The sequence below is a fragment of the Carlito syrichta genome, unplaced genomic scaffold (genome assembly GCF_000164805.1).
Source record: "Carlito syrichta isolate Samal-C Ts95f unplaced genomic scaffold, Tarsius_syrichta-2.0.1 Scaffold311649, whole genome shotgun sequence".
NCBI classification, from domain to species: Eukaryota; Metazoa; Chordata; class Mammalia; order Primates; family Tarsiidae; genus Carlito; species Carlito syrichta.
Window position 1 is genome coordinate 3,428 of NW_007255745.1, and position 15,572 is coordinate 18,999.

At 38.8% G+C, this 15,572-nt stretch overlaps 1 protein-coding gene across 1 annotated transcript; it reads right to left on the minus strand.

The window, feature by feature from the left end:
* Positions 1 to 334: 334 nt before the first annotated feature.
* CUNHXorf58 (chromosome unknown CXorf58 homolog) lies at positions 335 to 15,162 on the minus strand (the record flags this gene model as incomplete). Its single annotated transcript, XM_008068903.2, has 5 exons — positions 15,034 to 15,162; positions 11,789 to 11,920; positions 3,579 to 3,808; positions 958 to 1,108; positions 335 to 488 (listed from the first exon to the last, which is right to left on the minus strand). Coding segments are annotated over exons 1-5 (796 nt in total), but the record flags the coding sequence as incomplete, so codon positions are not given.
* Between the last annotated feature and the right edge of the window lie 410 nt (positions 15,163 to 15,572).

Consider the following 15,572-nt stretch of genomic DNA (forward strand, 5'->3'; position numbering starts at 1 on the left):
TTTTTTTAAATGAGAGAAAATCAAAATCGAATAAAAGTCCCAGGGACTGATTTACTCATCATTTCTTGAACAAAACTGTATACTGCTAGCTTGAGGGCATCTAATATAAATAATTTGTTTAGACTAAAATGCTGTCAGTAAAAAATATTTGCTCCTATGGTAACACAAAAGGGCTTAAAATGTCACGCATTTAGTTAAGAGAGCATACTGAGGACTTGTTTCTATTTTATTTTCCTTTATTACTCATACTCATCATTTATATGCCAACAAGTAGATTGTTAAATAACTTTGGTTTTCTGTTAGTTAGCTGTGCATTAACATGATGGAAGATTACCCATACACATGTCTTGATGCCAGGCAAATAAATTCTTTTCTTTTTCCAATTCGTTGTCTGACGTAGATTCATTAACTTTCACAATGTCAAAAGATGGCGTGGAGATGACTATTGTGTGTCGTTGCTTTGTATCTGGTGTGTCCATTCGTGGTTCCTAGGCAGAATTATAAATACAAGTGGAAAGTATTTTACCTTTGGTTTTTACAACTTTATATGTTTATATTTGACTCTTTACACTTGGCCTCTTCCCCCAAAAATTTACAGCATGTTTTATACCTTTTAGTAAGTTTACATAGAAATGACTTCCATTTTGAGAAAAGCACCATCAGAGAGGATAGAGGATGCCAAAAGTGCCTGAGAATTAATACCTGCCCTCCAACTTATACTGATGTGGAGCCAAAACAGCTGGTGTTGATCAGAACTGCTACCAATATTGTTTAATAATTTTAAAAAATACCTGTTATTAAGATGAAATTAACTGTATACTATCCAAGGTATAATATGCCAAAGGTTTTTCAGCCTTGAACTTGTAGATTAGGAAAATTTCATTTATGCAAGTAGAATTACTTACAGGCAGTTTGAATATTGTTTAAAACAATGAATTCAGTACAAGTTAAACTTACAGACACTTCAGAAACATTTTTTTCTTTAGCCAAATAAGTTTTTCTCATTTTTTCAACTTTCATTTGAGCTTGCTTGGATCGACGACCCAGATGTTTAACTTGACTTTGTTTGTATGGCCGATACACAGGTTGAAAACTTGAGGATGGCCACCTAGAATATATTTGTATTATAGACAGAAAAATCACACAAAATAAAATTTAAGTGTAAAGCAAGTTCCAAATTTTATTAAGGTGTTCTCCAGCAAATATATCATAGACCCCAGCAACATTGGAGCAACATTGCATATAAGCATTTAGGTTAGCTATCATTTCTGCTTGAGTTTGTATAGCCTAGTTCTTTACCTGGCACTTACAGAGGTACAGAGGTGATGATGTTGACAACAGTAATGATGAAAGTTATAAAACGTGAATTTAAAATTCACATCCGGGCTCAGTGGCTCATACCTGCAATCCTAGCACTTTGGGAGATGGAGGCAAGAGGACTGCCTGAGCCCAGGGGTTTGAGGCCAGCCTGGGCAAATTGGTGAGACTTTGTCTCTACAATAAATCAAAAAATTAGCTGGGCATGGTGGTGCACACCTGTGGTTCCAGCTACTTGGAAGGTTGTGGTGGAAGGATCGCCTGAGCCCAGCAAGTCGAGGCTACAGTGGCCGTGAGCATGCCACAGCTCTCTAGCCTGGGTAACAGAGTGAGACTCCAAATCAACAAAATAAATAAATAAAATAATATAAAATAGCTTTCCTGGAAAATATCATGCAGTAGCCATATGAATCATTTTTTACACTATATACCAACCCAAAAAAGTATTACATTTCATAATGCTTAGAGACACAAGCTGTTTTTTAAAATCAGTGTTGGGATCAGATACATTTGGCACTATGCCCATAATCCGCTTGGCCTTACCATTATGGAGCACACAGGCCCAACTTTCAACTGCAAGCATCTGTATCACTTAGCTTGAACGCTTTCTTTGAAAATAAGAGCCCATGGATAGAGGATGCCAAAAGTGCCTGAGAATTAATACCTGCCCGCCTAAGCAATCCTTAGCCAACGACCGATGAGTATTGGTGTATCAATACTCTAACTCCCTTGCCCATGTGGGATAACTCTGAGTTGGATGTTCTACATTGGTTCTGACATTCCCAGGAAGTATTAAGCTCCAGTTACCCACAGTGATAACTTGCTTGCTAACACACAGTGTTTTGGCTGCCTTGCCTTCTCTCTTTCACTTCTCTATCCCTTCCCTTCAGTGGTTCCTGAGATCGTTTCCCAAATAAACTACTTGCACTCAAATCTTTGTCTTTGGGTTTGCTTCTGGGAGATTCTAAACTAAGACTGCATTCAAAGATGCCTTATGAAAGTATTTTTTCCTCTTCAGTTGATTTAAAATTTGGCTACTTATTTGACTCTTAAGTGACTTATTCTTTGATAATTAGTAGCATAAATCCAAATATTAGGGAGCCCAGGGTTACATATGGTGGCAGAGAAAATTACATAATTTATTTGACCTTGGTAGTAATAGGGTTAAGTTCTATATTCAGTACCCATATGGGTGTTAGAGAAAATCTATTTCATGATGACAGACTGTGCCCTAAACCAGGCCATCTGTCTGGCAAATGTATAGCCTTGATCATAAAATAAATGAGTTGAATTATGTTATTGGGTTAGCATCACTCATCTCTAGTCCTGCAAAAACTCAGCATGTTTGCTTGACAGTGGGTCATCAGAGTCTTCTTCATGTACTAAGGAAGTATTTTTTAAAAATCAAATATAAGTGTGTGAAAATAGATTACCAACAGGTCCTCTTCAGTCTTATTATTTCTTTTCCTTAAGAAAGCCTGCTTAATTCATAAATAAGATGGGTTAGGTGAGACTTAGTAATGGAAAGAAGAAAGAAATATAATTGGAGCAGTCACATTCTGTCTATGTTTCAGATCATAACACATCTATTTCTACAACTTGCATTTCTATAATGTGAATTGGCTCATATGTTATTAGTAAAGAAGGAAATAATGTCACTCTAATTTATATGCAGTTTATCTTAGGCAAGGGGAGTCAGAATAGCAAGGATAGAATTATAACCTTCAGCTGAAAAGGAAAAAGCCCTCAGCTCTGTGCTGCACAGGCATTGGGAGCCCTTCTGGCTGTATTCATGAAAACAAAAATTAGCGCCTTCATCAAGGGATCTTTCTCCACAGAGGTACAGCATCCCCCATCCCTACCCCTACCTTGGATGGCTCTTGGTTCTTAGCAGTTTGCACTGCTAAGCAGTGCAAAAGGCAACCACGCTGGCCTAAGGCTCCATTTCCATCGTGCCCACTACCTGCTCTAATTTAAGAGTTGTCAGCATTTCCACTCTTTCATTGTACATTTTAAAATATTTTTGGTGGCAGCCTCTAGCTATGCTGAGCTGCCTGTCTGGTGGTACAAGTTCTCTCCGCATGTGCCAATGGTCCTTTCTGTTAGTTCTCTGTTCACAAAGTTGCATACGTTTTGAGCAATCTGCTCAATCTTATTTTTTCCATATGCCCTATTATTATCTTTAGTGAGCTATTTGGCAGAATGTGGACACTTTCAGATATGCTCCTAGTATTGTAACCTTAATGAAGGATCTCTTTTACCTAATTTCAGAAACAATCCGTAGCTGGTGCTGACGCATCTCTTCTGTTTTTGGTCTCTGTAACAGATACTTCATTTCTTTTTGTAGACGGTTTGAGATTACTCCAGACTCTGCATAATCAACTATGTCATATATTATCATTGTCCTGGGAATGTTTTCAAGGCTTAATTTTCGCCAGTAGTTACTTCTGCCACCAGAAGACGCAGGGGTCTTATCCAGAAAACTGGAATACTGTATGGAAAAAGCAATTAAGAATGACTGAGAATGTCACTCCATCCAAAAGGCATTCCTTGATCCCATATCTGAACTTCTATGACTCTTATTACTGACTAGTCAGTGTTTTAATTATCTGTGTATGACTTGGCTCCCTTACTAGTAGGCAGGATCCAAGTCACACGGTATCATGCACATAGTACCATACTCACTAAATATTTATTTAAGGAATAAACATTTTTATGGCAAATATAACTCAGATAAACTAAACTCAGGTAGGCCTAAAATTAATGACAATATCTATGTGTTCTGCATGCCTAATACTGCTTGTCTATGACATGCTGGAGTTGAGAGGACATTTGCACAATCCTTTTTAGAAATGAGTTTATCTCTGGTGGTAAGTGGAGGATGTCACTATTTTCTTTTGTAGTATTTGTGGAAATCCCACTTTTCTTTTTTTCCAATTTAAAATGATATTAAATTAGGAATTTTAAAATACAAATATAATCAATTTAACATCATAAATGTGCATGTAAGAGGTAGAGATAGGGCAGGAGAAGCTACAATGCTAAAAAATAGAATAACAACAAGGTCTTTTGGGTATATATTACACAGTAACACTCACACTCTCATGTACACACACTCACACTCACTCACATACACTCACACATATACACATACATATTCACATGCATACACAGGCAGTCTTCCTTCTGCACCATTTTGGCATGCATGAATTTTGATCAACACTGTTTAGTTGAATAATACCAGTCCTCCAAGAACTCAGTTCCAATTTCAGTTGCTATGGTATAACCGTGAGCAACTGCATAAAGGACAAACTCTGATGCTAATGCTGTAGTCCACAGATCACCATATAAATGACAGATGTGTATCATGATTAGTGACAAATCATGTAATTTCTTCCAAAGTCTGTCAGTGATTGATTACTGAGAATCTGTTATTCAGTTCACACAGACAGCAAAGTATGTAGTTATGCTGCCTCTTTGTCTCCCAGTGATAAACCCATGTGACATTTTCCAAAATGAAAATGGAAAATTGAAAGAGGGAATTGGCCAGTAAAGAAACAAAAAGTGCTAACACTTGAAGTGAAATTAGAATCAAACATAAATGCAGTTCTAGAAGAAATAGGTGACTGTGGGAATGCTGACACTACCATCATTCAAGACTGCAGATACGCAGCTAGAGGAAATTGGTGAGGGTGAACCTATCAACACAAATGAGGAAAGTGGCTGTGATGAAAAGGATGAAGCTTTCCTAGAGGAAGTGACGCTGGCCAAAAAAAACTTCACATTGAAGGTACTCTGAGATATTTCACAACATTTAAAGTGCAAAGAATAAAATGTTGGCAGCTGATCCAAACTTAAAAAGGAGTATGACAATTCACCAAGACTTAGAAAAGATGCTTGCTCCATACTGTAAGAAGTACAAGAATACAAGCACTGTTCAAACTGCTCTTGATGAATTTTTCCCACAGCTTTATGAGATTCACATGCCACACAATTCACCCATGTAAAGCGTACAATTTAATGATGTTCAATATATTCACAGTTGGTAAGTTTTTTTTTTTTTTACAAAGAAACAAAACATTTTAATTCTTGGTGTTTCTAATGTTTAAAATTATGATGTACTAAATGTGACTTTTTATTTCATTTTCCTATGTATTTATAACAGACAATAACAATTATCATCATACCATAAGAAATGGATTGACAGTAGTGGGAAGCTGCTAGGGAAGAGGGACACACTTCATCAATAAGGGTACCTGCATAATGAACATTTGTATACCTAACCCTGAATTGTATCCCACATCTTTAAAATAAAAAGTTTACAAAGAAAATAAAGTTTTTAATGTTTTGACAAAAAAGTTTATTGTCTTTTTTCTTTGGAGACAGGGTCTCACTATGTTGTCCAGGCTAGTCTCAATTAATCCTCCCGTCTCAACCACCCAAGTAGCTGGGAAAAAAGACAAAAAATATTTTTAAAGTCACAGGACAATCACAATTCTCCCCACTGATTATCAAACTTGCTTTGCAGGGTTTCAACTTGCATGATCATTTTTATGGTTCTGCACAATCGTGCAAAGTAAGACTGCCTATATATTTTATTTCCCAAGAGTGGAGTAGCAACATGAGTAAACATCTCATATCTGTCAATGATCTGTTCTGCCTCTTATTACTTGTGTGCTCTTGGGCAAGTTTTTCTTTTTCGTTCTTTTTTTTTTTTAAAGCTTTGTTAAACCTCATTTTTCTCATCTGTTAAAAAAAGTCACATAATTTACAAACTTGAAGATTAAAGAAGATAATATGCACCTTAAGAGCTAAAAAGAGGCTGGGCTTGATGACTCATCCTGTAATCCCAGCAGTTTGGGAGGCCGAGGCGAGTGAACTGCCTGAGTCTGAGGATTCGAGACCAGTCCCAGAAATTGGCAAGACCACGCCTCTACAATAAATCAAAAAATTAGTCAGGCATGGTAGCGCACACCTGTAGTTCCGCCTACTTGGAAGGCTGAGGTGGAAAGATCACGGGAGGCCAGCAGGTCAACGTTGGGGTGGCCATGAGTGTGCCACTGCACTCCAGCCTGGGTGACGGAGTGAGACTTCAACTCAAAAAAAGAAAAAAAAAAAAAGGGAAGAGCTAAAAAGAGTGTGTGCCCATACGAGGATTTAATACACGTCAGCAATCATCTTATTTCCTTCTTCCAAAATATCTATTTGGGAACTCCACTCTATAACACTAATTTGTGACATGCTCACAGTCTGCAAGTATGTGACCCATATCCTTAGCAAAGATAGTTGGCATCCCTGGTTCTACTTATTCCCTGGCTCAATTCCCTAAACTCATGGGTTAAGGTTCTAAAAGAAAGAAAACACAATTGGGAGTCTCTAAGGCACTGCATTAATTTCATGTTTCACATTGAAGCAACTGAGTGAATAGTTAAGGCCATATACAGATACACCTCAGGGATACTGTAGGTTCAGTTCCAGACCACTGCAATAAAGTGAACATCACAAATAAAGTGAGTCACATTTTTTTTGGTTTCCCAAAGCACATAAAAGTTATGTTTACACTATATTGTAGTCTATTAAGTGTGTAATAGCATTATGTCTAAAAAAATCAATGTACATATCTTAATTTTAAAATACTTTATTGCTAAAAAAGACTAACAATCGTCTGACCCCTCAGCAAGTCATAGCCTTTTTGCTGGTGGAGCGTCTTGCCTTGATGTGGATGGCTGCTGATTGATCAGGGTGGTAGCTGCTGAAGGTGGGGTGGCAGACGCAATTTCTTAAAATAAGACAACAGTGAAGTTTACCGCATTGATTGACTCTTCCTTTCACGAAATATTTCTCTATAATATGCAACACTATTTGATAGCAGTTTACCCACAGTTGAGGTTCCTTTAATACTGAAGTCAATCCTCTCCAAGCCACCCATTGCTCTATCAACTAAGTTGATAGAATATTCTAAATATATTCTAAGAATAGATATATTCTAATAATAAATATATTCTAAGAATATTCTAAATCCTTTGTTGTCATTTCAGCAATGTTCACAGCATCTTCACCAGGAGTAGATTCCATCTCAGGAAAGTACTTCATCGGAAGAAACACCCCATCAGATCAAGTTTGATCACGAGATTACAGCAATTCAGTCACATCCTCAGGCTCCACTTCTAATTCTAGTTCTCTTGCGATTTCCAACCCATCTGCAGTTTCTTCCTCTACTAAAGTCTTGAAACCCTCATCCACGAGGAATAGAATCAACTTCTTCCAAACTCCTGTTAATGTTGATATTTTGACCTCCTCCCATATTCATGAATGTTCTTAGTGGCATCTAGAATAGTGAATCCTTTCCAGAAGGTTGTCAATTCACTTTACTCAGACCCATCAACAGAATCACAATATATGGCAGCTATAGCCTTATGAGATGTAATTCTTAAATAATAAGACTTGAAGCCGGGCTCGGTGGCTCAGTTTATAATCCCGCGCCTTTGGGAGGCTGAGGTGAGTGGATTGCCTGAGCCCACGGGTTCGAGACCCGCCTGGGCAGCGAGACCTCATCTCTACAATAAATCAAAAAAATCAGCCGGGCGTGGTAGCGCATGCCTGTAATTCCGGCTACTTGGAAGGCTGAGGCGGAAGGATCACCGGAGCCCAGCAGGTCGAGGCTGCGGTGGCCGGAAGCGGCCACTGCACTCCAGTCTGGGTGACAGAGTGAGACTCCAACTAAAAAAAAAAAAAAAAAAAAAAATAAGACTTGAAAGTTGAAACTACTACTTGATTCATGGGCTGTAGAATGAATGTTGTGCTAGCAGGCAAGAAAACAACATTAATCTGCTTGTATATTTCCATCAGAGCTCCTGGGTGACCAGGTACATTGTTAATGAGCAGTAATATTTTGAAAGGATTCTTTTTTTTTCTTTCTGAGAAGTAGGCTTAAAATACTCAGTAAATCATGCTGCAGAAAGATGTGCTGTGATCCAGGTTTTGTTGTTCCATTTCTAGAGCACAGGCAGAATAGATTTTGCATAATTCTTAGGAGCTCTAGGATTTCCAGAATGGTAAATGAGCATTGGCTTTAAGTTAAAATCACCAGCTGCATTAGCCCCTAACAAGAGTCTACCTGTCCTTTGAAGCTTTGAAGCCTTGAAGCGAGGCATAGAATTCTCTAACTATGAAAGTCCTAGATGGTATGTACTTCCAACTTCTACGTGAAAATCTGTTGGTTAGTGTAACCACCTCACCAATTATCTTAGTTAGATCTTCTAGATAACTTGCTGCGTCACCTTTCACTTTTATGTTATGGAGACAGACTCTTTCCTTAAACCTCACGAACCAATCTTTGCTAGCTTTATACTTTTCTTCTGTAGCTTTCTCATCTCTCTCAGTCTTCACAGAATTGATTAGGATTAGGCTTTCATGTAAGGAAATGTGGTTGGTTTGATCTTCTAATCCAGACCACTCAAACTTTCTCCATATCCTCAATAAGGCTATTTCACTTTCTTATCGTGTGTTCACTGGAGTAGGACTTTTAATTTCCTTCACAAACTTTTCCTTTGCATTCACAGCTTGACTAACTGGTGCAAGAGGCCCATCTTGGCTTTCGACATACCTTCCTCAATAAGCTTAATTATTTTTAGCTTTTGATTTAAAGTGAGAGGTGTGCAACTCTTCCTTTCACTTGAATACTTAGAAGTCATTGTAGAGTTATTAATTGGCCTAATTTCAATATTGTTGTGTCTCATGGAATAGGGAGGCCAGAGGAGAGGGAGAGAGATGAGGGAATGGCCAGTTGGTAGAGTAGTCAGAACATACATGATATTTATCAGTTAAGTTCGTCATCTTACATAGGTGCAGTTCATGTTGTTCCCAAACAATTATAATAGCAACATCAAGATCACCGATCACAGATCACCATAACAGATATAATAATAATGAAAAGATGTGAAATACTGCAAAAAATGACCAAAATATGACACAGAAACACCAAGTAATCACATGCTATTGGAAAAATGGTGCTGATAGACTTGCTCGACACATGGTTGCCACAAAACTTTAATTTGTAAAAAATACAATATCTGTAGAGCACAATAAAGTGAAGCACAATAAAACAAGGTATGACTACATATTATTATTGCAGGCTAGAATTTGGTGAGCCCTTGTTTCTTTAGAACTTGCAAAATTGGGGTAATAATAGTTTCTGCCTCTTTGGGTTGACATTAAAATAAAAGGAGTTCCTATTACAGAAGCACTTGCTGTTATTTTTTTAGGTATCTAGTTTAAGTTCCCTGACTCAGCACTGTTATCCATCTGGTTATGCAAACCAAAAACCTAGGAGCTATGCTAGACACCTTCCTTTAGCTTACCTCCCTGTCTGTAACCAAGGCCTGCTGCTTTTATTCTCTAATTATCTCTCGCGTTCCTAGATTCACAGCTATAAATCAAGCTACCTCTATTTCTCCTAGAACACTGTAGGAGCCTCCAAACTAGTAAAGGGCTCTTTCTGCCCTCTAATCTATTCTTTATATTGCAGCCAGAGGATCTCCTCACCCATTAGGTTAGGTTACCTCATTTCTTAAAAAACTGCACCAGCTTCTTGTTGCATACAGAATAATGAAAAAAATTAAACACTCTTTAGAACCTGAAAAATGGCATTATTCACAATAGCAAAAACATGGAACCAACCAAAAGACTGGATTAAAAAAATGTGGTACATATACATGAAGGAATATTACACAGTCATAAAGAAGGGCAAAAATTATGAACTTCGTAGCAACTTGGATGGATTTCTGTAATACTCAGTGATCTAACACAGAAACAAAGAACTGAGAACCACATGTTCTCACTCATAAGCAGACCTTGAACAATGATCATAATACTATAAGAAAGGGATTGGCAGTTAAGGGAAACTACCAGGGGAAGGAGGGGCATACCTCATCAACAAGGTTACCTGCATAATGACCATTTGTATACCTAACCCTGAATTGTATGCCACATTTTAAAAATAAAAAATAACTGAAATAAATTAATTTTAGAAAAAGAACTTGCAAAATGGGGGTAATATTAGTTAAGACCTGTGTGAAAAAAGAACTTGCAAAATGGGGGTAATATTAGTTAAGACCTCTTGTCAGTCCTTCAGCCTGAGAGCAGTCCACACCCTCTGTGCTCTCTCTTGTCCAGTTCCACAAACCTATTTTCAGGCCCTGCAGCTCCTCCTGCCACAGTGCCTGGGTGGTGCCACCAGCTCACTCCCAGAATGGGCTCAGTCACTGCTGCCTTCAGGAGACTGTAACACACCTCAACAATTGCCTGCCCATTTCCCACTTCTCCCTTGCTGATAGAGCCCTGTTTTTTTGTTTTTTTCAAGTATGGAACAGCAATATGCTCAGGGAAGGAGGACCCCAGCACATGAACCATGACTGTTTTAAGCCACTCCAGGAAAATGATGCCACTTCCCTTTATCAGTGATTAGTTTAGGGGGAGCATGTGATTCAGCTCTGACCATGGAACCTAAGGGGAAGTCTGTTGGGGGCTTTTGGGAAAGGTTTTCCTTCCTGAGATAAAGAGAAAGGTGCTAGGAGTCCTCTTCTTCCTGCCTTGAAATGGTGCTGAGGATGTGATAGACACCTTTTTTTTCTGTTTTACTATGTGAAGGAAACCAAGATGACTAAAGAGAAGTTGACCTAAACCATGATGTCCCTCAGCTGCGGAATTAGGTAACCCAGGAACCACCTATCCTGGGATTTCTTTCATGGGACAATAAATGGCCTTTATTGTTTAAACCTCATGTGGTTGGGAATATTCTGTTATTTGTAACATAAAGCATCTAAACAATAAGAGAATCCCTCCTTACTAGGTCAAATTCTCATCATGCACTTTTTTAGCCTCATGTAGTTATTTTTGATGTTTTTATTTTTTTTTTATCCAGGTAAAATTTACATAATATAAAATTCACCATTTTAACCATTTAAAAGTGAACAATTCAGTGATTTTTAGTATAGTCACAATGTTGTGCAACCATTACCACCTACCAATCTTTCAGAACAATTTCATTACCTCAAAAAGAAACCTCATATTCCTTAGCCAACACCTTCCACTCTGCAGATACAAAAAGCCACATATTACATGATTTCATTTATATGAAATATCCAGACTATGCAAATCCACAGATACAGAAAGCATAGTAGTAGTTCACAGGGCCTGTAGTGATAGAGGAATGGGAAGTCACTGCTTACTGCATGTGGGGTTTTCTTTCGGGGTAATGAAAAGGTTCTGGAACTAGATGGTGGTGGTGATAGCACAACACTGTCCATGTACTTAACACCCTCGAAGTGTGCACTTTAAAATTGTTAAAATGGTAAATTTTATGTTGTATGTATTTTGCCATAATAAAAAAAAGTATGATTCTTTCTTGGAAGATAGAGTTAGAAAGACTTCCTTTGTTTTGCTTTTGAACATCTAAATCTAAATTCCTTACTTGCATGTAATCTTGCATGGTGACAATATCTCTTATATCAGTTACTTTGAACTTCTGGAAAAGACGCTCATCTTCCACAATTTGATGATAAAATTTCTTTTTCCCCATTATATTATAAGCATCAACCACTGCCTATAAAGAGAATAGGAAATCGACTTTAAAAATAGTAGTATATAGCATTAATTATCAGCACACACTATATACTTTTCTGACAAATACATCAAATATTGCTCCATTCTTCTAGCAACTTGATATTTAATAGAAAGACTGCATTTACAAACAGAAGATTATATAGGGATTTTTAAACCACTCAAGATTTGTTTCTGTAGCCATGTCTACATAGTTTTAAAATGAAGTTAGAGGAGTAGCTGAGGACAAAATCCTCAGAGAACCAAAGTTTTAAAACTATCTTTTTTTCCTCCTTGGAAAACATTCTCTTCTTTTAAAAAACAAAACAAACTTATGACATCATTTGTGCTGTCAATGCAGAGAAAATTTATCTGGTGATTAAACAGGTTGCCCTAGGAACTGCAGTGAAAGGTGTTACTAGAATCATCTCTCTTTTATGTGTTAATTAATACATCACCCCCAAATGGAAACACATATATGTCAGATTGTTTAGGCCTCCCTCCCCTTTGGATGTCATTGCAGCACCCAAAGAGTTGCAAATAAAGATTTTTTTCCCCTTTCTCCCAAATGTCAACATGTTGTACTCAAGGAGAGTGCCTGAGAAGTCAGAGATAGAAGAATCATAGAAAATATGGAGGCTTAAATCCTGTCTGGCCCTACTTACACCATATCCTCCAATGTACCTGTCCTATGTTAAGAGCTATACACAGACTGTGAGTAGAGACTCAAGTACTCCACATCCCCTGTAAGTATGTGCTGACTCTTTTAACACATATTTATATTATGGATTTGTGCTTCTGACCACAAAGGCTATACTTTTTGTGGATGGAGGCTGGCATAAAGGAAAATTCAAATAGCTTTTGATTCCAGTTCAGTTTTTATTTTCCTTTCTTTATCTCAGAAGGTGATATTTGTATGGGAACTCTGTGTTATAACGCTGATATGAGGCCATAACACTAATACGAGGCCATAAAAGAATGGTTGAGACAGGATCAAAACTCAGAATCTCTGTTCTTTTTACTTAACACACAACACAACAGCAAGCCTTAATGCATTTTCTATTCCAAGTCTCACTTTTGTTATCCATAATATTCCTTTTTTTATAAAATTCCAAAGCTTAGAAGACCACAGATACATATGGACAATGAAAAAGGAAGAACATATTCAAATGGCTGTAGTTTTATTCCTAAATGCACAATTTAGTAAATTGAAGGGACAGAAACAGTTTACTGCAAACGTGACATGGAAACTTCTTTTAGTAGATCATTTTTGCTTTCTATTTCATTAATGTCATTATATAGCAGTTATCTAAATAAAAGTACTGGCATGTCTCTCCATTATGCTTTCTTTCAATTAATTTCCTGTGGGTTCTAACTGACCAGCCCCACAGTGATGCTAAAAGTAAAAAACCCCACAAAAACCAAAAACCAAATAACTGTATACTAAACAGGAATAAAGAACATATAGTTTCTGCTTTAGGACTTTCTGTAGGCATAACTATATTTTACTTTAGCTCAAGTTACTTAAAAAGGTATTTATTGTCAGTTCCTCCCTATACTGCCCCACTCAGCCACCACCACCAATCTCTCAAGCCTCAATTTCCTTACTTGTGCAGTGCCTCAGCTCTTTGCCTCTGCTGTGTCTGGCTCATTACAGTCCCTCAGTCAAAGAAAAACACACCTGGCAGCATAGGGCAAGCTCTCTGCCCACTTGTGAGAAAAGTTTTTTAAAAAATTTGCCATCCACTGGCCAAAATGTTCTTTCTCAGATATCTGTTTTATATGGCTAAATTCAGTCTTTCTCAATAGGAAGCGATGGGAAAGAAGAGTCCAGCACTAGGAGAAAAGGGCAAAAACTCAGCAAGGATTCCAGGATACCAGCCAGAGTAAAATTCAAGAGGCTGGTTCAGTTCTTAGTGGGTGACTCAAAAGGTCAAAGGGGAGCATCTCTAAATCTGACACTTTCCCTGATAGATAGTCAGCATCTGTGTGGCCAGAAGCCCCCCCGCCCCCAGCCCTGTGATTATTTGCTGGCATAGAACCTTACTTGGGCTTGTAAAGTTACTCTAATATCTCAATTTACTACCCCATTCCTGCTGAAAATTGTCATTCATGAAGGTAGTAATAACTGGAATCCCTGCACTGGAACGGTTTTTTGGTCTGGAATAGTTCAATTATATACAGGCTCAGAATAAATAAAACCACCCTAACTGCTGGGTGGTTCGAACCTTGAAATGTACATAGTACAATGGAAACACAGATAAGTGTTTAAGTCTCAGTTATGCCCCTGACAAGTCCCTCCAAGTTCCAGCTTCCTCATAAGCAAAAAGGGAACTCACCAGAATTATTGGAGGGCCATATAAATAATGTGCATGCTGGTGTTTAGCACAATTCCTGACTCTCAGGAGTGATTAACAGCAAAGGTTCTAGAGTCAGGTTAACAAGGTCTCCATCTCAGTTCTTTCACTTTCTGGTTGTGAAACCTCATACAAGTTACTTAATATTTAAAAAATGAGGATAATAACGTAATATTATATTTAATAGGAGAATTAAATATAATAATGCACATAAAATGTTTAAGATCATACTTATACATAAAATGTACAAGATCATACAGCACTAGAAAGTGCTCAATAAGGGTAGTTATTATTATTATTATTATTTTTGAGTTGGAGTCTCGCTCTGTCACCCAGACTGGAGTGCAGTGGCTGCTCCCGGCCACTGCAGCCTCGACCTGCTGGGCTCCGGCGATCCTTCCACCTCAGCCTTCCAAGTAACCGGAATTACAGGCATGCGCTATCACGCCCAGCTGATTTTTTGATTTATTGTAGAGATGAGGTCTTGCTGCCCAGGCAGGTCTTGAACCCGCGGGCTCAGGCAATTCACTCACCTCAGCCTCCCAAAGGTGCGGGATTATAGGCTGAGCCACTGAGCCCGGCTTGTTTTTGTTTTTTTGTGTGCATGTGTGAATACATGAGAAATACAGTTGGAGACTTCCGGCAAGATGGTGACGGGGCAGCCTGGTCTAGGAGACCCTCTGCAAAGGAGAACGCAGAGGGTCTCTGGCTCTCTCCCTGGGGGCTTTGGACCCCAACACTGGCAGCCTGCTCTTCACACGGAGCTCAGTCGTTGCCACTGCTGGGGCATTGCAGCGATCTGGACAGCCACTGCAGCCGCAGACACAGCAGGTGCTCGCCTCTGGGGCCTCTGTGGCGCATTGCGCCACCCGTGCCTGAGGTGATCCATGACTTCAGTTCTTGAAGCCCCTGCAGGCAAGATCTGCTGGGATTGCTGCCACCTCTGCTGCCACCATGACGTCCTGCCAGCAGGGGTCTCCTCCCATGTGCCCTGAGGCAGGCTCCCATCTCCGGCCTATGCCCAACCCTTGTCTGGTTCCACCCCCTCTGGGGCGAGCAGCTGAGATAGCACCACCTGCTGGCAATTCAATGTAACAACACCGAAACGGGAAAAACAGACACAGGCCAGATTTGAGTGGGGAACTGAGGGTGATCTGAACTGTCCTTCACACCAGGCCAGGGGCAACTGACCCCAACTGTGAACTAATTTACCAGCTTGAGAAGACAGCTAGAAATCAGAGCTGAAAGGACATTGGACTTAAACGAAAAGTCTCAGAGTGTGCTTGATTGGTCCTGTTA